The 25214-nt window shown below is 45.4% G+C and overlaps 1 protein-coding gene across 7 annotated transcripts in view; it reads left to right on the top strand.

Annotated features, from left to right (window-relative positions):
* The window catches only part of LOC119163486 (complement C3), a 93943-nt gene that overhangs the window by 30920 nt on the left and 37809 nt on the right, over positions 1-25214 (top strand). For all 7 annotated transcript variants that reach the window (XM_037415489.2, XM_075873166.1, XM_075873165.1 and 4 more), the window contains exons 10-26: positions 3761-3937; positions 5087-5215; positions 5391-5456; positions 6163-6360; positions 8196-8345; positions 9237-9366; positions 10345-10398; positions 11601-11792; positions 13675-13846; positions 15215-15443; positions 17707-17916; positions 19038-19137; positions 20793-20894; positions 21769-21957; positions 22029-22104; positions 24008-24164; positions 24443-24565. In XM_037415489.2, the coding sequence (XP_037271386.2) occupies positions 3761-3937; positions 5087-5215; positions 5391-5456; positions 6163-6360; positions 8196-8345; positions 9237-9366; positions 10345-10398; positions 11601-11792; positions 13675-13846; positions 15215-15443; positions 17707-17916; positions 19038-19137; positions 20793-20894; positions 21769-21957; positions 22029-22104; positions 24008-24164; positions 24443-24565 (2454 nt within the window). The remainder of the gene's footprint in view (positions 1-3760; positions 3938-5086; positions 5216-5390; positions 5457-6162; positions 6361-8195; positions 8346-9236; positions 9367-10344; positions 10399-11600; positions 11793-13674; positions 13847-15214; positions 15444-17706; positions 17917-19037; positions 19138-20792; positions 20895-21768; positions 21958-22028; positions 22105-24007; positions 24165-24442; positions 24566-25214) is intronic.

The following is a 25214-nucleotide window of genomic DNA, read 5'->3' as shown; positions in this document are numbered from 1 at the left end:
CGTAAACTCCCGTATTCTCGTCGTCTGTCTCTTCAGATTATATTTGTGCTTAATTTTTGCTATTATTATTAAAAAGTGTTAGATTTAAAAGTACTTCTATGCTCCATAGCACCAGCCATGACAGCAGCCTTCCAATAAAGCACTGTGACGGAAGTCCTTGACTTAAGACTGTAGCAATTGTAGCAATACCACCATGTTACAAAGGAAAAAAGTCGGTGTTTAAGGTCTCATTCTTCCATTGGTTTACACAATATTATTGTGATTTAACCGACAATGATGCCAGGAAAAGTACGGGCGACGTTATTGGCAGTAATTGTGATGTGTATGTGAAAAAAAAAGAAATTTGAACGAGAATATAACTTTCCACCGGCAGGTATCGAACCTCCGAATAACGTGTCCGATGCTTCACCAACTAAGCTACAGCGATGGTCATCCAGTCTTCAAATTTATGGGGTATACATGTGTATTTAAAGTTGAGAGTGTTAGTGCTGCTGTAGCTTAGTAAGTAGAGCATCGGAAGCCGCTTATTCGATAATCGCAGCTGCGGTCCCTGTTCGCGTCAAGTTATCTTTTCATCCACTTTTCTTTCTTCACATACATAGAAGATAGATAAGCTCAAATATTTATTCTACTGAAGATAGATAAGCTCAAATATTTGCATTCCTCAGGCAAATGAAATCCCCGAACTAACCACGATTGCGTCATGAAACCGTACCGTACAAATACTGACACATTTTGATATTATTTTTTTTTTCGAGATGTCACAGAAATATGGAATGAATCGCCTAACGAAATTGTTGTTTTAAAAGATGTCACTGACTTCGAGAATGCTGTAGAAGCGCATTTACGTGATTGCTAAATTGACTTTTTTTTTCAGTGCCAAGTGATGTAAGCGACTTCATGTTCATAGCAAATATTTCGAAAAATGACTGTGAATTTCGAATTGTTCTCGAATTGTTATTTGAATGTTGAGCTGTTAATTAAGAGAACACCAGTTTTCATTGTGAGTTGTCAAAGTGTTAAGAATCTTTATGAACATTGTGCATACATTATGTATGTCCTCTCTGTTATGACCCTCTATGAGGGTGGACAATATTACCAAATAAATAAATAAATAAATAAATAAATAAATAAATAAATAAATAAATAAATAAATAAATAAATAAATAAATAAATATACTTTATAATTACTGCTAATAACATCGCCCGTACTTTTCGTGGCATCATTGTTGTTGTTGTTGTTGTTTTAACTGTTTTGCTGTGGAGAGGTTGAGGAGCCTATTGCCTCGGCTACTCCATATCACAGAGTTCTGCAGCGAAAAATAAAATAATAATACAGAACAGTACCCAAAAATTAACAATACAGAAAAGGAAAAAAAAACACATAATAGCACACTGAAACCAGTTCAAATAACATGTCAATACACAGTTTTCTTCACGCAGTTCACACAGTCATAAACTACTTTCACGCACACGTTACTACTCTAATGCCAGTATATACATGACCACACTTTACATAATACTCATTTCTGGCTGTCAGCCATAGGCGCTTGTCCAGTCCGGTCTCCACTAAAAAGTCTGTCAGGAAGATTATTGCCTTTTTCTGAAGATGCATCTCAGGCCATGGTCCAAGTAGTTTCTTTATTGTGAGGGGCCGTCTGTCCAAACTTGCTAATTTGTTCTTTAATTTTTCTCTTTCTTTCGCGTATTTAATGCACTCCAAAAGAATATGGCGAACATTTTCTTCTGCATGACCACAATGGCATTCCGGTGAGTTGGATCGATGTATCTTGTGCAGGAAGCTGTTTGTGTATGCTACTTCCAATCTAAGTCGGTGGATCAATGTCTCTAGGTGTCGTGGAAGGTCTGTCGCTATGGAAAATTTTCTGTGTGGATCAACTTCATAAAGTACCGTTTCCTTTGATTTAGGGCTCTCAAACCACTTCTCCATCGAACAATGGTTAGCTCCTTGCGATATAAAATGTCGAATATCCGTCCCAGATATAGGGATTGTGCAATCCCGTCCTTCCTTCAATGCTTTCTTCGCGAGACTATCAGCATCTTCATTTCCCTTTATTCCAATGTGGCTGGGTATCCATTGGAATGCGATGTTGTGACCCTGCGATGAGGCATATTCCACAGTTTCTGCGATACATTGTGGTATTTCACCATTTCTGTAAGGTGATCTCACATTTCTGATTAGCTGAAGAGCAGGTTTGCTATCAGTGCATATCACCCATTTTCGTGGATCTGCATTCTCGCAGATAAGCTTAACTGCTTCAAAGATAGCCACCAATTCTGCTGTCGTCGATGAAGATTTGTGCGATAATTATTACATCTTCTTTTCCTGAATTTCGGGTATAAAGACCGCACAGGCTGACGCTTCTTCTGTGCATGATCCATCTGTATATATCTTCGTTTTTTCATTATGCATTACATGAAGCTGATGAAGTACCAACTGTGCCGCTACTAGAGGTGCCATGGCTGCTTTCTTCTCTATGCCGTCTATTTCACGAATAACGTTGAGAAGTGGCAGCGTCCAAGGTGGTTGTGAAGGTTTCCATTGTTTACATTCTGGTACTACTGCTTGAAATGATGATATAGTATCCTGTAGTCTCGTTGCCGTTCTTTGTGTTAGTGCACCAGATAAAAAATGACTTTCATGTTGCGTGAAAATTCTAAATAAATTTCGAGATGTTTCTTTAGTTCGCAGTACTGCCAAAGGTGGCTCATTGTGTCAATTCTCATTAATAATGTGTTACGCAGTTATAGGCACTACTTCGTCCGCTCCCCATCAACACCGCCCCGCCGCGGTGGTCTAGTGGCTGAGGTATACTCGGCTGGTGACCCGCAGGTCGCTCGATCAAATCCTGGCTGCGGCGGCAGCATTTTCGATGGAGGCAAAAATGCTGTAGGCACGTGTGCTCAGATTTGTGTGCACGTTAAAGAACCCCGGGTTGTCTAAATTTCCGGAGCCCTCCACTACGGCGTCTCTCATAATATGGTGTTTTTGGGACGTTAAACCCCACATATCCATCAATCCCCATCAATGCCTTTCATCGCTCTTTTACATTGTATGGAACAGAAAGCCAAAGCACATTTGCTCGGGATCACCTCTCTGCCCGATAAGAAATGATATTTCTACATTCATCCATTGAATCTTTGGGCATTTGTTCGGACAGGTTCGTTCGAGTATTCGATCGGATGCAACGTTTGTAGAAAACTTACCTTTAAGTCTCAGGCACAGAACTTACTGGACTTAATCTTAATAACAGACTTAAAATAATATTCGATCTTAATGCTGTAGAAATATGAGGCGCCCGCTAACTGTGTATAGCGCGAAAGGCGGGGAATGCGTCACTTTTGCTTGAGCATCATTTCGTTGTAGTTTGCACACTCGATGACTGATTGATTTGCGGGGTTTAACGTCCCAAACCCACCATTTGGTTACGAGAGACGCCGTAGTGGAGGGCTCCGGAAATTTCGACCACCTAAGGTTCTTTAACCTGCACTGAAATCTGAATACACTGGCCTACAACATTTCTCTCTCCATCGGAAATGCAGCCGCCACAGCCGGGATTTGATTCCGCGACCTGCGGGTCAGCAGCCGAGTACCTTAGCCACTAGACCACCGTGACGGGGCTAGTTTGCGCACTTCCACAGCGTTGTTCTTATATAGGAATCTATCGGTATTTAGGTAATGGTGCCCTTGCGTACCCTTGGCTGTTTCACTGCCTCACGCTTCAATCGCTTACCGTAGGCTGACGTGACTACCCTGACCGGCAAGCCGGCTGTTGGCATCCCCTGCGCCATCACCGTTTTGGACGACCACGAACTGGATGTTCACGTTGAGCCAACCATATCTGTCACAGACGCCTTGGGAAGGGCGGCCTTCCTGGTGCAAAGTGAACGGCATCACTCGACAATAAAGGCCAAGGTAACGACAGTGGAGTCATTAATATAGAGCAAGACTGAATTCATGGAAATACTGTGCAGGTGCTCATAAGAGACACTATAGAAAGTGGGGTATTTTGTGTCGCCTTGTTTTGGTATGCATGGACTTATTACCACACCTAGAAGCCTGAGAGGGAAAGACAGAGGGGGGGGGGTTGCGCCGAAGAGTTTTTTGCGTAATCTTGTCCATAGACATTCGTGGGCTTTGCTGAGGTATCAGCATCAGCTAAACATCACATTTAATAATCCCCGCGCACTATAAGGCTTCTGCCTTACTTTCACGTTCTTTTCTACATTTTTGTATTACTAGTCTGAGCTTGTCTGCGAAAGATTAACTCAGCAATCTGAAACACATACACGGGCTCAGGCTCGACATTGCCTATATATACATACGCTGTCAAGTATGGGATTAAACAGTCATTCTCTCCCATGTGCACCACACGCAACATTTGGGAATACTGAAAAAACTTAATGTGGACGACTGCTCCAGCTGCACGTTTGGCACCGTTTTCTCGTGTTGATAGCGCAGGCCGTACAAGCCTCTGCCTGCTGTGGCGGCAAGAGCCGCACTCTGATTGTTGCTGCGATAGCAAGCGGCAACCATAAGCTCCCCCCCCCCCCCGCCCCCGTTCGTTACACAGAAAGATGAGGTCAGCACACACACACACACGTATATATATATATATATATATATATATATATATATATATATATATATATATATATATATATATATATATATATATAAATATATATATATATATATATATATATATATATATATATATATATATATATACGAGAATGATGGTGGTGGCGGTGCAATAAAACATCTCGTGTTGTTCTAGTATGGGCTCAGAGCGACAGATTATGGAGGCATCACTTTTTCTGCAATGCGGCTTGAGCTTCTTTTGGGCATCACAGAGGCACTAGTTTGCCGGATGCCTGCTCTGCCCCAGGCAAACTAGTGCCTCTTTGATGTGTAATACAAAAGATCTATCGGTGTTTTGGAGCGCTACACACGTTAACAAAACTATTTGGCGTGTATGTGTGTGCGCATGTCCGGGATAATCAAGAACATCGTCACATATCTATCTTATTTGCAATGACTTTTTGCACGGCATTTCTACAGGTCCAAACACGAGACTTGCAGTACAAGCCTCACCAGCAGTCGGAAGGAAACATCGCCGTCCAGGCGTTCAATTCACCCGTGGACGCCTTCGTGGCACTGAATCGGATGGACACACGAAAATCCTTCAAGGTGTGGTCATTGTTCGTTTGCTGTTAATTCTTTAGATTTAAAATTGCATGTTAACGTTCATATTTTGTCGGTTACTTGTCGTTATTACCATTCCGTTAGACATATATCAGTACAACGAAATTCTGTCTTTTTCCAGATGCTTGACCACCTGGCGCCATTTTTTTTTTGTACGCAGGTTGGCGAGTACTTCGACATTCACGTAATAACTGAGCCAGCTGACATCTCACCGATCTTCTATCTGGTGGGTACAAATAGACGTGTGTTTGGTTTTCATTATTGACGACGTTTCAAATGTTTATTCTACACTGCAGTAATTTTATTGTAGCGGAATGACGTCATCATAACGTCGCTAGTTACACGAGTGTTGCATCACTGCACCAGCACGAGCGTTTAAAACATTTCTCCCCCGTCGCACTCTATGCAGTCCCTCATTCTCCTCTTCGACTAGCTTTCACAAATGTTGCTACAAAAAGGAGAAACGGTAGAGGAGGAAAGGCAGGAATGTTAACTTGTTTAGTTTAGAACAGCCGGATTGATAAATGCGAGTAATGGTATTCCTTGAAATGAAAGTTCACTGAGGCCTCAGAATATCTCTCTCACTCGACCAGTGCTTGATTTTTAACTCTCCCTTTCTCTTTACCCCATATTCCCCAACACCAGTGTAGGGTAGCATACCTGATACTAGCATGCGGTTAATCTCCCTGCCTTCCTTTTTTTCTCGTTTCTGTCCGTCTGTCTGCGCAAGTCAAAACTTTCTTTTGCGGTCTCTGTTAAGAACACCTTGCGTTTTGTGCCGAACTGCGGTCGCCGTTTTTTTCACGGTTCGTGACTATATACGACCCACTCTCTACTTGGGTGTCGAGTTTATTGCGAACGCGCGGTGGTGGAACACGCGCGATTCGCGGCAAGTCGTCTCCGTGCGAACTCCTCATGCGCGAAATTCGCAGGTGACGCACCGTGGCCAGACCAAGCAGCACGGCGTCCTGCAAGTCGGCGGCTCGTTGTCCAATCGATCCGTGCACTTCGCCGTGACTCGAGACATGAGCCCCAGGATTCGTGTGCTCGTATACGCCTTCCACCGGGGCCACCTGCTCGCCGACTCGCTCACCGTACAAGTCGAGGAAGTTTGCACCGAGTCATCCACCGTAAGAGAAGCAACACGCTCGTTCACTACAGCCCTAATAAACGTGGCTACGGACTGAACACTGAGCGTAGTCTTGTGTGTGTGTGTGTGTGTGTGTGTGTGTGTGTGTGTGTGTGTGTGTGTGTGTGTGTGTGTGTGTGTGTGTGTGTGTGTGTGTGTGTGTGTGTGTGTTTGTACGTACGTGCGTGCGTGCGCCACCTATAAAAATGTACAGCAGTGGCCAAAAGTTCCCGATCTGCTATCCAATGTGTTTGTATCCCAGTGCGGCCTATCTTGTGCACTTCCTCTCAATTGTAGGCGTTTATGAGCGAATATGTTTGAACCGAGGACAGGACAGAGAGTTCTCCTGTATTCGTCTTCTCTGTGCCGTTCATTTTTCTGTTGTAGTTGTTGCGGGGTTAAGAGCGAACTATAAGTTGAAGACGTTAATTTATAGGAATGTCGTTCACTTAGACGTTAGACGAACTTTCTCAGAGGAGGAAATCGCATATGTCTCGTCATTTACAGGATCACTATTTGCTAATTCATTATTTATTGATACAGTTCTAACTTAACACATTGCAGCAGATGGGAAAGATAGAAAGAAAAGAAAAATAAAGCGCGTCAACGTTAATGAAGCTCCTGGCATACATTGGAGAACTACCCATTCTTCAAAAAAATCCATGTTAAGTTCACATGCTTTTTCATGTTACGGAGCTGAAGCATCTTTAGATGTAGGCACGAATAGTGCTCCATGTTAGGGAGCGAATTTCGTACGTTATCGATAAGTTTCAATGTAGATGCAGCAGAAGGTAAGGTCTAAATATAAAAAAAAGAAAGAAAATATCACGTCATGACGTGTCTGCGAAGTTTACTAATGTAGTACTGGTTAGGTATTAATGTTTTGTACGTAATATTTTCCCCTGTAATCGAACGTATCGCGTTATTCATAGTGGAATAGCGTTGAGTGTTGCAAATATGGTGACTTTTCATAGTCCACTTCGTATCGAAAAGTTAACATGACGGGTAGAAGAAGACGCGTGGCTAGATGTTTTTTTTTTAGAGCAATAGTGGTTCACCCACCTTTCATATATTTTCTTGCGTGCGTTTGTACCGTCGTCAGCAAGCTTAACACGAACGCTCTGTAGCGTGCCCTGAAGCGGCTTGTTAAACGCTAGCTCCGCGTAGCTTTGAGTTGCGTTGCCGAGATGTTAACCATGCATGCATCCAAGCATACCGAGGCACCATCTCGATAACAACGCCCACCGCTTCGCGGCTAGCGTCAGTTAATCTAGTCCAGGTGGCGCTTGTATAGACCCTTTCAAGGTTTACAAACGCAGCCCCTTGATTACTTCCGGTTTTGTCCACCGATGTGCTTGGGGGATCACAAGAGCTTTAGAAAATAGCTTTCTGGTTTTCTACAGTTTCCTTGCTTTATTTGGCAAAATATACTCAAAAAGATGTTATATTGAGCTACATATAAATGATAAAACATTTCTTTATACTTTACGTACGTTTATTTTATGTCAAAAACGAAAGAGAGAGTTTCCTTACGCTGAAAAAGAAATTGAAAACGTTCTTTCAGTTTCTACGTTAGGAGCTGGTAAATGAGGTGACCGGCAGTCTTAAATTTTTTTTTTTTTGGGGGGGGGTACAAAGCTTGTGACTTTGAAATCGTCTATATATATGCACAAATAGTTGAAAAATTACGGCTGGCAGCCATGTAGATGCCCGTGTATTGCGGACTATCAATGCGTGTTGAACCGCTGCGTTGCGCCTCATAACTATATCGGAATTCATGACGTGTAAAAACAACAATGTGGTATTTATAGTGTTATCCTGCTTCCCTGTGTGCAGATAAGCATCGAGCCCAACTTCGCAAACGACGAGCCGGGAAACAACGGTTCTCTGAAAATTCTGGGAAAAAGCGGAACACGAGTGGGCATTCTTGGAGTGGACAAAGCAGTGTACATCCTCAACAACAAGGGTCTGCTCACGCGGGAGAAGGTGAAACATTTACCGTATTTACTCAATTCTTACGCGCACTCATGATGTAGTAGTAGACATCCATGCGAGATAGGTGACCAGGTATACTGCTCCAGGGAGTGCGGTTTCTGTTCCGGTTGAGGAGAACGAGACGCGCCTACAAGCCAAAATGCAACACACTTCATTCCATACATATATCTTTACTGTCCCTGGTAGCTATGGCAACTCTGGAAGCTGTCTGAGCTCGGCTTCCAAGGGTACCGTAGCTCGCGCGGGAGAAAGCAGATTGTAAATATTGGCAGAGGCCTTCGTCCAGCAATGGACGCAAAACAGGCTAATGACGGTGATCACGTGCATTCATTTGTGGCAGGTTATCCTCTAAATTTCAGAACCAGAAATGGGGAATGCAGTATTTTCTACTGTAAAACCCAATTTTGTCGTCGGGATTTAAAATGCAGATGTTGCTGGCGTGCAGCGTGTTTTTGTCCGCTGCGGGCGAGTACAAATCGGAAGCTGGATTTTCCACCCTCGCGGAACTCAGATGGTACTTGTGGTGGTACAGATAAAGCTTATTCGAAAAGCTGCTAATTTCCGACATACCCAACGCCACCGTGGTATGGTAAGGCATCGTGTTTACACTGTTTTTCAGGCCTGCTGGATGGCGAAAGTGTGGTCTCGTAGTTTGCAGCTATTCGAAAAATCTCGCCCGCGTTTCTCAAGGAAGTCCAGATTTTATGGCAAAAGAAAAAGTTCGTTAATGTCTACGTTTTCAGGATACGTGTTTTTTACGTCGACGAATTCTCGTCGGCAGAAGCTTCAGCTAGCGCACGGAATGTGTTCATGGTATAGATGCGTTTGAGGTGTATTGAATTTTGGTATGTAACGATTTTCATATGCCTGTATTTATTGCAGCTGTTCATGACTCTCAAGTCGCACGAGCTTGGGTGTGGGCCCGGAGGAGGACTGTCTTCTGAGGAAGTCATGTCTAACTTCGGTGTTGTCATTATATCCGAGGAAGGAACCGAGAACGTCCTCAGAACAGGTACCCCTTCATTTTTGCTTGTTTCAGCTTAACTTATAAACCGACGCTGATCACATTTCTTACAGCTCCTGCTCGTTTGCTTAGCTAGCATGTTTTCGTACTCTGAAGCAATAATGATATAGTTGGGCTATTTGATAATACATTTGGTTAAAATTTAAGGCGTTCAAGGGAACACGATATAATAAAAAAAAAATACAACCTCACCCACTAAAGGGAACCATGTGTGTATGCGAAAAGGTTGGTGGTGTCGCTCTCACTGGCGGCTTCCTTGACACATTCGCTCATCGAGGTGTTGCTGAAGAGAGGAGCCCTGGGAAGCCAAAGCATGCAGTGATGGACCACGTTTTTTTTTACTGGAACATGCCAATCTCTGCTAATAGGCAATGCGAGACTGAGGATTCCGTTTGGACACAGAGACCCGCAGTCTGCTTTTAGTTAATGCGCACGTTGCAAGAGGGGACGCGTATGTGCAATGTAGGTGAAACGCCGCGGCAAGAGATGCCTAGAGGAGAGAAGGGGGAGCGAGCATCGGCTAGCGGACGCTGCCTGCGCCGCCGTTGCGAGGCGAGAGTGGGGAGAGTGTAGTAGAGAGGAGGAGCGTGCATGCGCTTTAAGGGTGGTTACGCCGCACACCGGATTGAGCTCGGCCACAAGACGCTTTTCATCTAAAATAAAAGCGTTTGTGTTGTATTTCTTCCTTTACGTTCCGTCTATTTGAGCGCCGCAAATTAGACAAGTTGGTATAACCTTGATTTTGTGAAAGGGTGCTGCTGTGGTCCTAGTGACAATGCACGAACTGCCATTTTTTACCCTAATAGTCGTTCATCTGAAACGATCTTAACATGAAAAAAAGCAGTGATTTTCTGGCATTCTAAACAGATTCAGCTACATCCGAGCAGGATCTGCTTTAAGAACGATATGAAATATGAGCAGGCAATGAGTCTCTCTTTGTTTTTTTTTCTTTGGTGACAATTTCAGAGGGAAGCTGCGAGGCAAGGGTTCGACACCGCAGGAGCGTTCGTCAGAGAGCACGTGAGTGAGCCTTGTCATAATATGTTGGCGAAAGTTACGTGGTCGCCTCGAAGCATGATTGATTTGTGGGGTTTAACGTCCCAAAACCACCATATGATTATGAGAGACGCCGTAGTGGAGGGCTCCGGAATTTTCGACCACCTGGGGTTCTTTAACGTGCACCCAAATCTGAGCACACGGGCCTACAACATTTCCGCCTCCATCGGAAATGCAGCCGCCGCAGCCGGGATTTGAACCCGCGACCTGCGGGTCAGCAGCCGAGTACCATAGCCACTAGACCACCGCGGCGGGGCCGTCGCCTCGAAGCAAGTCCCCAGACCAGTGCCAATAATCAAAGGTGCATCAGGAGGGTCCTACCGCGCCTATGTTCAGGCTGAGGGTAGTAAGGATGCAAGTATCCACCCCTTGAAGGTTTATTTTAAAAGCTTCATATAACGTGATGACAATTGCAGCCAAATGAATATTTTAACCTCCTATAGGTGGTCGTAATATAATAATGTACAGAACACTTCGTAGTCAACTTTTTAAAAGTTTCTGATTATTATGTAGTAGTACATTAGCCCATCAGAGTGTATTTAAACTGCAAATGTAATTTGACAAGTTTTTGACGAGACTCCCAAAACTATATACAAGGTGAAATGTGAACACATGTTAGTTTATTTCAAACCATAATTTCGTCTAAATACTTGTTTCCTGCATTTCCAGATTAGGTGTACGCTGATGAAAGGAAGTACTAAAAGCAGACATGTCAAGATAAACGTGGAACGCTTCACGTTGTACGACGTGGTGTAGTAGTTATGATGCTCGGCTGCTCACCAGAAGGTCGCGGGTTTGATGCCTGCCACGGCAGTGAAATTTCGATGGAGACGCTGTAGTACAGGCCCGTGTTGTGGGTGATGTCAGCGCACGGCAAAGAACACTATAGGTGGTCGAAAATTCTGGAGGTGTCCACTACGGCGTCTCTTATAATCATATCATGTTGTCGGGTCGCAAGACCAGAGATATTATCAAAGGCTTCCCATTCCTCTCGAATTTCTGCGAGAGTCAGGATTGAGGGATTGACGGTGAAATATGTTACACAAAAAGGGGCACCGAGGTAAAGTTACTGCTGGTCAGGTTCGCCTTGTTAGGTGTCAGCTTCATCAAGCACACCGCGTGCCTTCCATGACTGCAGTATTTTGCCTTCCTTCTCTCCCACGCAGAGCGCAAATTCGACCACGATCCGTTGCTGAAGGAGTGTTGTGCGCTGGGCCAGAAGCGGGACAGGGTGGGACGTCGATGCACCACACGGGCTCACATCGTGCGTCACTACGTGGAAGGCACGAAGGGCGAAAGGTGCGCCAAGGCCTTCGAGGAGTGCTGCCTGAACGCCACCAGCTTTCCCGAAGGCTCACGTGAGTCCGATGCGAATGGCATATCCGGAAATGAACCGCGTAAAAACAGAGAAAAAACACTTGGGAAGTGACGTGAACGCTCGCACGTGCACACCCCAAACACTGAAATTAAAGAAGGGTTGAAAGGTGGCTTAGTTAAAGATTCGCACTGAAAGGAAGGAAGGAAAAGAACGACACGGTGGTTAACCAGCCTATAGGCAGCCGGTTTGCTACCCTGCGCATGGGAGGGGGATGGGAGAGACGAAAGATGCTGGCAGCGCGAACTAACGGGATGCAAAAGGAGCTCGTTTGTCTGTGCTTGTTTGTCGCCTCATTTTTCGTCCTGTTAGTGAGCACTGCCAACATTTCAGTATGAATTCAGCGAAATCACACCGCCGATACATTTCGAACTGCTCCGTCCCGAGAACCTACTCGCTGTATTGCTCGCGCTGACATGCCACATTCATTATGTCTTTATCTTAATTTTTGAGCAAATGAACTGCTTGTCAAAAATACCTTGTAATATTTCTCCTATAGATTCATGTTAAATTGGCTTGAACCCATTATACAACCTGCTGGTGGTTATATATATATATATATATATATATATATATATATATATATATATATATATATATATATATAGTGGGAGTAATAATCCAATGGGCCAGTTAGTCTTCGTGAAGGTATGGGATATGGCACAACGGGAGCGTTGTCAACAAGGATAAATATATTTATTTCCCAACAGTTTCGGGAGGGGTCCTCCCTTCATCAGGGGATGAGTTATACACACACATATATATATATATATATATATATATATATATATATATATATATATATATATATATATATATATATATAGTCTAGTAGATCCTCCGTGAGCGGTCACAACGTGGTTTATTTCGACGTTTCGGCCTAGAGTCTGGCCTTCATCATAAACCACGTTGTGACCGCTCACGGAGGATCTACTAGACTATATGCAACGCTACGGCCACTCAACCACCATGCCTATATATATATATATATATAAATGGGCTCCAAGTAACGAGAATTCTCATAGCAAGCGGAAACGCGGAAAGTACAATAGAGCGCAAGCATTGTCTGTTAAGCTAGGGTGCACACGGCCTGAACGCCTTATCAGTCCTAAGAAAGCCGGCGTGGCGCTCATTGTCGCTAATCTCGCTGCTTTTCGCAGACATTACAAACTACCTTATCCTGTTGCCATCGCTCGTGCCGTATTACCGAACAGTGGTTCTCAAACATACCTAGAACGACGGAGTGTCACGCTGGGAACCGTGCGAGTGACCTCTGTATAGTTCAAAACGTACCAAAGGTGAGTATGCGCGGCGTTAATTTTGTGTCTGCCTTGCAGGATCTATCCTTCTTTATTGCGGAGGCCGTGACAACTGCTTCGGCCGTCAAAAGGGCTATTATCTCTGGCTAGCGCCTAGCAAAAACAGAAACAACAACAAAAAAGTAATCGCCCGGTTCAGTGTCTTTTACGTAACTACGAACATAAGCTTAGTGATATCGCGTGAAACATCGTAAACTATGAGCTTTTTTGCTTTTGTGACTTTTGTTTTTTCTATTCTATACCGCCAAGAGTGTTTCCCATGGCAACGTGGTGGTCGCATCCGCCCAGATATACAAGGATAAAAAAAAATGCAAGGCAGGCGCGTCGCTGGTGCCGCGCATGTCCAGACGGGCCTGTATTTAGGAATGCAGATGTCGCTCTGCATGCAGTTCCAAGCACGACGCTCCGTCGTTCTAGATGTGCCAGTTGATCACTGCACACGTTTCATTGGCGCTTCTTGGAGTTTTGTCTTATGTTCCTTGATAAGACAGGTGCTGATAAGAACAATCGAATGTTCACTATTCGATTGTTCTTACGTTCGTTCAGCGAGTAGGGAGGATGGGCAGACGGCCAACGCCCCGGATGAGCCCGACCGGAGCAAGTCGGCCGTGGAGTTCACCGTGGACGAGATCGACGAAGTGGACGGCGAGGTCTCTCCGGATACGGTGATACGCCGGGACTTCCGGGAGACGTGGCTGTTCGACGAGCAGGTCATTGGGTAAGAAGCACCTTTTTGGCATCGTAGAAGCGAAAAGTCAGTCTCGCCGCATGGGTGAAGTACTGAATCTTGCGTGCATACAATGTAACATCGTTAATGATAATGACAAGTGTGTGGAACTGTCACTCCGGCACAAGCGCTGAAATGGCACATACAGGAGAAACGCGAGAACGTTCTTGTTGTAGGCTGAACTCTCGATCTGCCCTGTTCGCTTGCAGAATGGTGTGCTCTGTACGGCATCAGCTACACCTACTGTCACCGAACAAATCATCCCTGTAGCATATCTTTGGTGGAGGTTCGAGGTATCGATCCCAGTACCTTTCGCATGCCATGCGATATTTACTGTATGTTGAATGTATCATATTTTCGTGAACTGACTGTACATTGAATGTGCCGTAGTTTCGAGAACTGACAGGGGGCCTCCTTTTAATAATCAAGACACATGTTAAACGTCGTGTGCGGAATGAGAAAAACGAATAAATTTGTAAAAGAAATAGCAGTGGGTTAGCTTGGCTATGCTAACATATATACGCAGCGTGAACCATCGACGCCGTCTTGTTGTTGCTGCTGTTAAGATGGTCGAGTAAGTTGCTCAGCCTCCTGGCGACGCCTCTTTGCTAGACGTTCTTCCCATTTCTCTGCTGGCTCGGCAGCAAGTTTAGCCTTGTTCGTACCGGGACGTATCTTTTGGAAGAGAGAAGTGGTTATAAGAGGGAAAAGAAGAGAAAAGTGAGCCCCGTAACTGTCTGCATCAGGGTGCGACACCTCAACAGTAGCTCACAGGGATGGGGGTGAGGATGGAATAAAGTGATAGGGTTAAAGGTATAAATATATAGGGAGAAATGCGCTGGGGCAGCGAGCGAGGACATATAAGGGATAGGAGAGATGGAAACATGGTCACAGGAGTCCGAGGACGGGGCACTACTTGCGAGAGCTCTTGTCGGCGTCAGGAGATGGCGTAGGGCAAGTCCAGTAGGTCAGAGCTACGCTGTCGTTTGAGATCGGCGTCAGGAGAAGACGTAAGCCAGCCCAGTTGGCAAGAGCTGCGCTAACGTCGAAGATCGCGAGGGCACAACCGGTCGGCACCGAATGCAGCGAGCAAGTCTCTTTTAGAAAAGCCAGATCACGAGTGTATTAAAAACAGTAGTGTTGAACGCGCATTCAGGTAAGTCAGGAATTATATCGATCTCGAATAGGCGTCAACATGCAAGAAGACACAGATGCTGTGTACATTCGGTGCACGCGGCTTTGTAGGATGGAGAGATAAAAGTGATAAGTCGACGAAAAGATAATGCCACGGAACTCGGTGGAGTAACGGGTGAGTGACACTCTGCTGTTCCTCTTCCCTTTCCACCCTCTCCTTCACAGGCCGGATGGTGTGGCTGATTTCGTGGTTAGTCTGCCACACAGTATCACCACGTGGTCGGTCCAAGCCGTCAGCGTGTCTCCTACCGGAGGCGTCTGCGTGCCCCAGCCGCAAGAAGTCCGGGTCTTCCAGCCGATTTTCCTGCAGGTTGCACTGCCATACAAGGTGGTTCGGAATGAACAAATTGAGGTCCTTGTCACGGTCTACAATTACGGAGCCGAGTCGCTGAGGGTGAGTGGCAGCTTTTTTTTTCTATGGAAAGTACTGTCGCCAGAACTCCCTTCGCCTCTTTTTGATTGCGATAGCAATTATATGGAGAGCCTCGGCTGATTTTTTCCGTCGCCGCCGCAGCCTTCATGCACCGTATATGCATACGTATTTATGTATATGAAAGCTCAGAAAAGAGAAAAAAACCGCCCGCACTCGGCACCCAGCTTGTCACGATGCACCGACGCGCGCTTATCTCCCACGCGTACTTTGCCCCGTTGATGGGGGTGGGAAGGGAGGGGGTAAAGTGCTTGTGCGCGCGTGCTTATCCTTCTGTGGGGAGAATCGCGTGCTTTTCACCGGAAAGGTTGCGTTTAGTTGTCGAGCGCACAAAGATCAGTTCGCTCACTGGGCAGGCCTTGCTTGCGAAAAGAGCGCGCTTTTCAAACACACTGAAGTAACAACTGGGACACCCGTTAGTTCGCTCTCATATCTGAACCTGTGATTGTGTTTCGTGCGTAGTTTTTGTTTAAACAGCGCGTTAAGCGTCGAGTTGTAAACGTTGTTAGTTAGCTCTTGTCCTGTGTGTGTTGTCCTCGTGCGTCATTTGTGCGTGAGCAGCGCGCTGCACGTTTCGATCTGTTAGCGGTTCTCAGCGTTGCAGCTTACGCTGTTGCTATCGCATTCATTGCTTTGCTCTTGCGGCGATACTGTGATTTTTTTTAGTGGTGTCGTTATGACTGTGACGCGCGTACTTTTTCAGCTATTTACAACCTCACTATTTTCTGACGTTGAACACTCTTTGAATAACCACAATTTATAAAAGACTAAACACAGACACATGACGTTTAAAAAATAATAGTAACTGCTTACACTTGCACGTGAATGCGAAGTCCGATATGCAGTTAAAGTACACGAATTTGTCCTTTTGTCAACTTTACATATTGATTTCTATATTGTTTGAGCTACCTCGTAGATCACATGCAACATTTTACGCTATAAGCAGACCCAAAGTGCTCCGCCTATGTTACGACTGCGTAGTTATCGTGAAATAATCAATAAAATGTACAACGTCCAAGTGTAAAGGGAAGTTGTGGCTGACAAGAAACTATTCTTAGTTTCTCGAAGAAAAGCCAGCAAAATCACGGGAGAGGAGAAAAAGGCAGACGCACACAAAGCTGGAATTTCGTGTGTCCCGTGCTTTTGCTGGCTTTTCTTCAAGTAACATAGACCAACTGTCCGATCAGATATCTATACTACTTGTGCTGCACTGAAGCGTAGGTGGCTCTAAACCAACAAGCGTTACTAGAGCAACTTGTTCTGCAAGCATTTTATGGCCATAGAATGCTATTAGCCATAGAAGGCATCACGTGCGAAATGTGTATGTGATGGTTTCCTTTTTATTTTTTCGTTTTTGGCTATATTTTTTGGTATAATAAATTTACACTGTTGTTCTTCAGCGCTTGTGTTCTGTGTATCATTCATTCTCGGTTTCGTTTTTGTGCATTGTTACGAACGGGGTTTGCAGGCAACGGAGGTCCGGGATTAAGTTGTCGAGGCAGGAGGAAGAGAGACATGAAGAAGGTTTATTTAAATCACGCACATGTCGCGCTTTCGTAAATCACGAGCTCTATTTTACATGGCGAGCTTTCGAGCCTGGCGTTCTTCTACATGGCGCCCCTTCGAATGAGCCGAATGGCTCATTACAAAGTGTACGTTCTCCCCAGATCCCTAGATCAGAGAACACGTGCAGATGGTACTGTGCAATCACAGATCTCACACAACTGGCGAGGGGGGCGAGCATGCATGGCCCACGTGAACGTCCATTATTGGGACGTGAGCACTGCACTACAAGGTGGCGCCAGCGGGGCTCTTCCTCGTCGTGTGTGTGCCACTGGTCGAGGGGTCCCAAGCTCCTGACAGCATACATCAAAGGGTCCGCCGAACAGCTCGCTTAATTAGCGGGGCGATTTGCGGAGGCTGCCGCGGTCTCTTCCAAATAAGATGCTGTATTTGTTGTCCTCTCTCGAATAGCTTACGGTGTCACGGCGACACGATGTCTCACCCTCCGGTTAGAAGGGACAATAGCTGGCGGTCACAGGCAGCCGGCCGGTGGGCTACTTGTTTGAGGATCCAAAGAGCACCGCTCCATCGTCAGTTCTAGCGCCAGTCACAACAGCATTGTATAGTCACATCGACCTTAGTTCGTGATAGTAATCTTGGGCACGAAACTTTAGCTTTCATGTAAATCAGAATGCTCGGCCTAAGCTGATTTCCTACTTTACAGGGCAACGTCTACATCTACGGGGTGGAAGGGCTGTGCACCGGTGCACTGCCGGGAGACCGCTCGGAGCGCCGTCCCGTGGTGGTGGAAGCCAACTCGGCCTCCAGCGTCACATTTCCGGTCGTGCCTCTCAAGGAAGGCTTGTTCGTCATCAAGATCCACGTGAGGAGCTCGAGGGGAGAGGATGTCGTCGAGAAAGAGCTCAATGTCGTGGTGAGATGTTGCGAAGATCTTGAACACTGAAGTGGTTATGAAATCGTGTAGTGTATCTGTCTGCAATACCGGATGTATTTATTCCGGGTGCGATCGTGTCCCATAAGGTAATCCGTAGTGTTGCAACTTGTTTTTTTTGTCTTCTAGCTTTCAACACCGTTCTATGCCTTTCATGAAAAACATGTAGCTTTATATTGTATCGCGCATTAATCCAGGACCAATAATTTCGAGCGCATATGAAAGTCGCGCGCCCAAGTAAGACACATATGAGTGCTAGCTTCTAAAGGAACCTTAATTTCTGCATGACAACCTATAACTTATGCCGAGCGAAGCCATGCTTCGATTCCTAGCATCAAGTGCGCCGACAGCCAAATGTACGCAACGTTACAACCTCAATACGCATCGGAGAAGAAATATGGGTAACGTGTCAGAATACGTGGGAAAGCCATCAACTTCACACGCAGTGCTGGGACGACGTAATTACTCTTTTATATAAAATGCGTGGCCCACTGACGAAAGAGCAGTCACATTTCGCAGCTTCGACTAGTTGCAATTTTCAAGAAGCCCCAGTGGTTGCCTTTCAATAGACTAACCATTCCAACCCATTCCATTTTGGTCATGGTTGAATTGAACTGCTGCCGATTTTGGTTTCTTGTGTGCATTGCTGTTTGAGTGCCAGCAGTTGTCTTGGTTTTCTGTTTTTACTTACTATTGTACTCCCTCCCAGTTATGACCCTCAAGCGAGGGTTTACAGTATTAATAAATAAATAAATAAAATAAATAAAACCCTCTCTCCTTCATGCGAACGCGTAAGAAAGATGCCGTGTGAGGGTATGACGGAAGTTGTAGAGGAAAACATTTAACAACGCCAGAATTAGGACACACGACACGATCTGAACGTGATAACTGGCAAACAGACATACGCTATCACATAAATTTCAAAGGCCCTCGATTCATTTCACTGAAAATTCTCCGTGTTTACCAGAACAATGGCGGCGATTGTAAATGCACTAGGACATAATGTCGACGTCATTTCTGTGGGCAGTGCTTTTGCTTTTGCAGCATGTGCAGGACAGTTTTCTGGCTTTGGTGGCTAACGAGAGGAACCCTTCTATTTGCAGCCTGAAGGGGTCACGGTTGAAAAGAGTATCTCCGTGCCTATTGATCCAGCGAACGTTCGCAGACGAAGAACCCGCAGCGTCAGAGGCGAGCTGTTCCAAGGTACGTAATACTTTCGGTGGTTCACGCACCTTGTACCTCTTTCTATGGATCCCTCTTCATGCTTCGTTGCAGTACATTTAGGTGCAAGGTTTGTCGTCACGATGTGTCATGTGGTCACCGTCCATCGTAAAGTCAATCTCAGGCGATGACGTCATCCTGTCATGGCATCTTGACGACACAGCGTCGTCTTGATTTTCGGGCGCGATCATGACATGCCGGGGCGAAGGAACTTGGGGTATCGGCGCGTCCGCATCTAATGTCACGGCGTGTCATGTAGCCACGGCCCATCATAAAAAAAAGCCGCAGAAACTGGGTGATGTCACCTACTTTCAGTCGGTCTACTAAAAATGAAGAAGGCAGCAATGGTTAGCCCAACGAATAGCCGACGACGACGTTAGCGGGGCTGAAGCACCCTTCGTTTCTGAAACCAGGCATGCAATGAAGACCACTGCATGATTCGCGCCCCTTCTTCCCAGGTTTCACATTAATGGAATGGCAACACCCTTACATGCTCCGCTTCTCACCAGTATTTTGTTAAGGCATTTCCAGCATTCGCCTTACTTCCATCCCGCACGAGAGGAAGACATTGAGTGGCCCCGGGCGAAAGAGATGGCGACAAGCACGGCAGACCGTGCTTCTCTTCGCCCGCCATGGCTCCGCGTTTCAAAGGGCATAAAATGCGTCGCACATTTCGCATGTTTCCGAATCTTTCTCCGCATCCTGTGACTGTCACTGCCAGCTTCGCCAGACTTGCACACTTGCATAAGGCTGTAGTTTGCTTTGCCTTGACGAAATCACTCAACGCGTTTGCTCACCTCTGCTTGAGCTTGTGAACGCCAGTGTTCGCGCTCTTCTATATTCTGATAAACAAAAATTGGGACTACCAATAAACGGCAGCTGATCGCCTCCGTAACTAAAGGAATAGTCCCAATCATGCCCTTGGCAATGTTCTTTAAATGCGGGGTTACCGGTTATCCAGCTCACCATGTTAGCTTGGGTTTGAGACCGTCAGATAAGATTGCCCCGCTTTCTGCGTTATGTTTCTCTCTCTCCTGCCACCCTCAGAACAGCTGCGTAGCGCACAAAGACGCGTCTTTTAATGACTAACGAGGGATTTGCCTTCCTGGCACTTCGTGCGTCCTCTGTTCCTTGGGCAGGTGGTCGTTCAGCCGCGAATGCGTATAACAGCGCCCAGTGGTGCCTGCTTTTCTGCATGCACCCACGAGGAGCACCAGCCGCGGACTTAAGTTGTATCCCACTCAAGTAAAGTACAATGACGTTTTCCTGTGCGCGCGCAGAAACCCAGCTTCATGTAATTTAGTTTGACAGTGAATGCTTACCCCGAAATGAAGCGCCGATAAAGCGAGAACAGTGTGAAACGGGAGATGAAAGCGAGATAAAACAAACATTACAGATAGCGTTGCGAACGAATTCAGGAGCGAAAGATGTTGCGTTTATTATGGGTTCCTTCTGTTGGTGGCATTCTATGTCCTTCGCTGAATAACGCTATAACTTCAACTGATCAGAAGAAGACGAATAAGAACGGGGCACGCGATTGTGAGGCGATACGAAACCACATCGGTGATCGATATACAAGTCCACTTGGAATGCATTTTGATTTCACCGTGCTGAAATATCTATGTGGATTTCTACAGATTCCCTGGACCCGGGAGCAAATCTTCAAGTAATTTCCGTGAACACCCGGCTACCACCAGACGCCATCCCGGATACCAAGACTTGTTCGCTCTCCGTCATAGGTACAATACTTATAACTAACCAAATGTGTTACTGGGCTAGTTAGTTTAATCACTGCAAATTAGAAGAACGTACTAAAATAACAAAATAAATAAAATACAATGGTGTGTGCTTTGCCGTCTTGTCAAGTGCGAAGTTTGTTCATTCTAATTTTATAGCAGATACTCATACGCTATCTTCCAATGTAGTGTTTAAGATAGCCGAGTTGTAACGCTCAGTTTTCCATTACTGGGACGTGTATGGAACATTGTGAGCCCATAGTCGAGTAGCCAGCAGTATTGCAAATGGGGTAAAAGGTCACACCGGTGAAAAATGGTGACTAGGTCGGTGTTTATTTGTAGCACCAACTCAATTTTTCTTACAAAGAAATATATTTTTTAACTGCTAACAACCACAAAAAAAAACAAAAACACATGGACAGACGCTTGCATACTGCAAGTAAAACACATGAATCCTACTGTAGCGAAAACTTCATCACAAGCTGAAGTCAGCTAATGCACGCTGGCTAACTATTTTGCTTTAAATAAACAGCTTTATATTTATCTCGAGTGCCTCAGTTTGAGAGCAGTTGCTTCTCGGGCTCGAATACCCAATAAAACGAAAATGCAGGATGCACTAAGAAAAGTCTACCGCATATAAACAATAAGAACACTACAACCCATACTTTTGTGATTTAGTGTCTTTCCAGAGTTCTGATTCATTCAAAGCCTGTACTATACCAGCCACTGCGTGTTGTATTGCCACCTAAATTCACTTTATTGTCTTTCCTGAAAGGTCACTAGCACAAATCGTAGATTAAAAAAAATGAGTAAGATTCTTCATAATAATGGAATGATGTATTGCGCCAACTTTTGCAACCGACTACTTGTTTTGCAGGAAACCAGATTGGACCCTCCGTACAAACGACGCTTGAGAACATCGAAGATCTCGTCACGATGCCCACTGGATGCGGAGAACAGAACATGATGCTCATGGCTCCTACGCTCTACGCCATGGAGTACCTAAAACAAAACAACATGGTCGACGAAGCGCTGGAGGAGAAAGGCTATAGGTACATACGGGAAGGTGAGGTCGAATCTCAGTGTTTAATATGAAAGAAAACGTGCGTCAACGCCACTTGGCGCGATTTTGTGCAGGCTATCAGCGGGAGCTTTCATTCCGAAAGATGGACGGTTCGTTTTCTGCTTTCAAGCACAGGAAGAGTAGCGTATGGTAAGTGTTACGATAGTTTTATTGCGATAACAATTGTATAGACAGTCTCGGCTGGTTTTTGCTGTCGCCGCCACCGCCGCCCTCATGGACGTATATACAGGGTGTCCCATATAACTTGAGCCAAGAATTTGAAAGTGAAAGGCACTTAGGAGGCGACTTGAACCAAGCGCAAATTGCTCGCACTAGCCTGTAGGTACTCGGGCTGTTTTTATTTCTCCCCATACTAGTTAATAAGTAATTCTTAATTACCTATTTTTAAATTATGGACTGGAAACTGATAATATGAACACTCAGATGTAGAGCACTTTCAAAAACCACCGACTAAATTGTTTCCCTTACAGTACGTCTCGCGCTGTTATTTTTTCCACGTTGTAAAGAAAGCCTGCGAAACGTGAAAAGAAGCCGTGTGTCGGACCGTGAGCGCACTGCTATAGTGCTGCTATATGCTTTCTTTACAACGCGGAAAAAATAACAGCGCTAGACGCATCGTAGAGGAAACAATTTTGTAGGTGGTTTCTGAAAGTGTTCTACATCTCAGTGTTTATATTTTTGGTTTCCAGTCCATAATTAAAAAATGGTAATTACGAATTACTTATTAATTAGTATGGGGAGAAATAAAAACAGCCTGAGTACCTACAGGCTAGTGCGAGGTGTATGCGTTTGGTTCTATTCGCCTCCTAAGTGCATTTCACTTTCAAATTCTTGGCTGAAGTTATAAGGGACACCCTGTATATATACGGGGAAGGATGCGCTAGCCTCCCGTTTCGGTGGAGCGAACATCGCCTTCCCGACCGGGGTCGTTTGGGCGCGCGCTTAACTCGAGAGAAAACGGAAAGGGGGGGGGGGGGGTATCGTTACCGCGCTATTGCGGCAACCATCAGCGCATAGTTCTTGCCGCCACAGCAGGCGGGAGCTTCTACAGTCTCCGCTCAAGACACGAAAGAACGGCGCCAAAAGTATACCTGGAGCGGCCGTCCACATATAGATGTGCTCTACACATAAGCTGCCACCAGTGGCGACACACGACGTATAGCCCTTGATTCCAGCATGCGCTGCCCACGGGAGGCGCTTCTCATCAACACCGTCTCTACGCACGTGCCTTGTTGTGGTCATCTGCTGTGGCCTCGCCGCAGGAAGCTTGGTTACTTAGCAAGCGCATGTGTACTACAATTAATAGTGCTCCTGAAAATCCTAGCCTTGCTTCGTACAACACTACAATATGTTGCTATCGCATTCATTGCTTCGCCCTTTTGGCGAAACTCAGACTTTTTTTGGCTATCTTACTTCACTGGGTGTCTTGCCTTCTTGTCACTGGAGTAATGTAGATTCCTAATAATTGTCGTTAATAAAGAACGTGAATCGCCTTAGTTTATTACTTTATATAGGTATGTAATTGATGTATTGAATGAAAGTGTGAATCGCTTTAGTTATTTCTATCGAAAGTCGTCACCATTTCGTATTATTGATTTTTATCATTTATTCTCTCCTCTTGCGACGTAGACTTGCTCGGTTATAAATTCGCTGCTATAGCCTTACGACAATAACAACCAGAACAACGACTGCTGCTGCTGCTAATACTAATCTTAATACTACAACTTCTGCTACTACTACTACTACTACTACTACTACTACTACTACTACTACTACTACTACTACTACTACTACTACTACTACTTATAATGTTACTGTTATACTAAGACGACGACGATGGCATAGGACACATTAGGACATTTTAGTTGTAAAGCACGTCCCTAGCACTGGTATTCTTGAAGTATCTATCTCCTGAAAATGTTTTCTCAGCAGTCTAAGCAGAAAGTCATTAACCACGTTTCTTCGGCTTATTGCTTTTTTTGCCATATATATGTATCTCTCTTGGCTGCATCCCCTTCGTTTTTTTTTTTAGGTTGACGGCCTTCGTCCTGCGAATCTTTTGCAAGGCGAGGCGGTACGCTAGCATCGACCCAACCGTCATCGAGAAGGGGATGCTGTGGCTTTCAGCGGCGCAGAAGCTGGACGGCAGCTTCGTCGAGAAGAAGCCCATCATGCACAAAACCATGTTGGTATGAGCAACACTGACTCTCTCTGAATACGCTGGGCGCTGTTCATTCTGTTAAGCGATGTTTGGGGTATGCGGCTGCAGATATGAAATTCATACCCTGCGTAGACGATTGGTCTACTAATTTTTTTTTAAAGCTCTTTGGTTCCGCCAGCACTCGCGATGGAATCAACACCCTCCCCGCACACACATCTCACTTTACGCAATCACTCTCGTGTAAGCCCGCTAACAATATGGGCTACAGATGAGCCATACATTTTGATGCTTTCATTTCGTTCGCAGGGAGGTGTCCGTGGTGCCATTCCCATGACTGCTTTCGTGCTGCTCACATTCAACGAGTGCATGCGGCCTCCCAGTGGTGTAGCCTACGACAAGTACGACATCTACTCGCGAGACAGCAAAAGGGTAATTGTCACGACTATCCCTCTTGCGCCTATTGTTGGCTGTGTTTCTGTTCGCTCACATTGTTGACAGTGGTTGACTGAGAATTTTATGTAAATCGTGATCATGAGCGTGCGCACGTGGCGGGGGTGGCCGTTCCACCTAATCATCTAAGAGGAAGAGGGGGGGGGGGCAAAGTCAGCCTCATACATCGACATTATGAGGAGGGTGACGCTGTGACTCGAAGGGGGGGGGGGTGCACTGAAGGGGAACTCTGCGCACGCCAAAGATCGTGATGATATTCCATTTATTTGCAATAACTTACGTCTTCAAGCAAAGTGATCCTTTGTTCGGGAACCTCGCTGTTGAACGCTTTTTCTCACAACTTCTTACAACTTCAACGTCTCTCCGGCAATTCTTGTGTGTAGTTAGCGTGACATGGTATTCCCTCGAAAAACACGCTCACATTCACACTCGCCTCTACTCAAAAACACTCTACACAGCGAGCGGATGCGTCCGTGTATGTGAACGGGTTATCAGGCGGAATACCAAGTTGCGCTAAGTATACCTACACAATGACGAGTTACCAACTATAGCACATGCTCTAATGAGTGTTATTATGTGCGTTGCATAATGGTTCACTCTCTAAGGTTAGCCGGAATGTTGTAGAGGC

The sequence above is a fragment of the Rhipicephalus microplus genome, chromosome 9, assembly GCF_043290135.1.
Source record: "Rhipicephalus microplus isolate Deutch F79 chromosome 9, USDA_Rmic, whole genome shotgun sequence".
NCBI classification, from domain to species: domain Eukaryota; kingdom Metazoa; phylum Arthropoda; class Arachnida; order Ixodida; family Ixodidae; genus Rhipicephalus; species Rhipicephalus microplus.
Note: the sequence above shows the minus strand (reverse complement) of the source record. Positions and strands in the feature narration are given on the sequence as shown.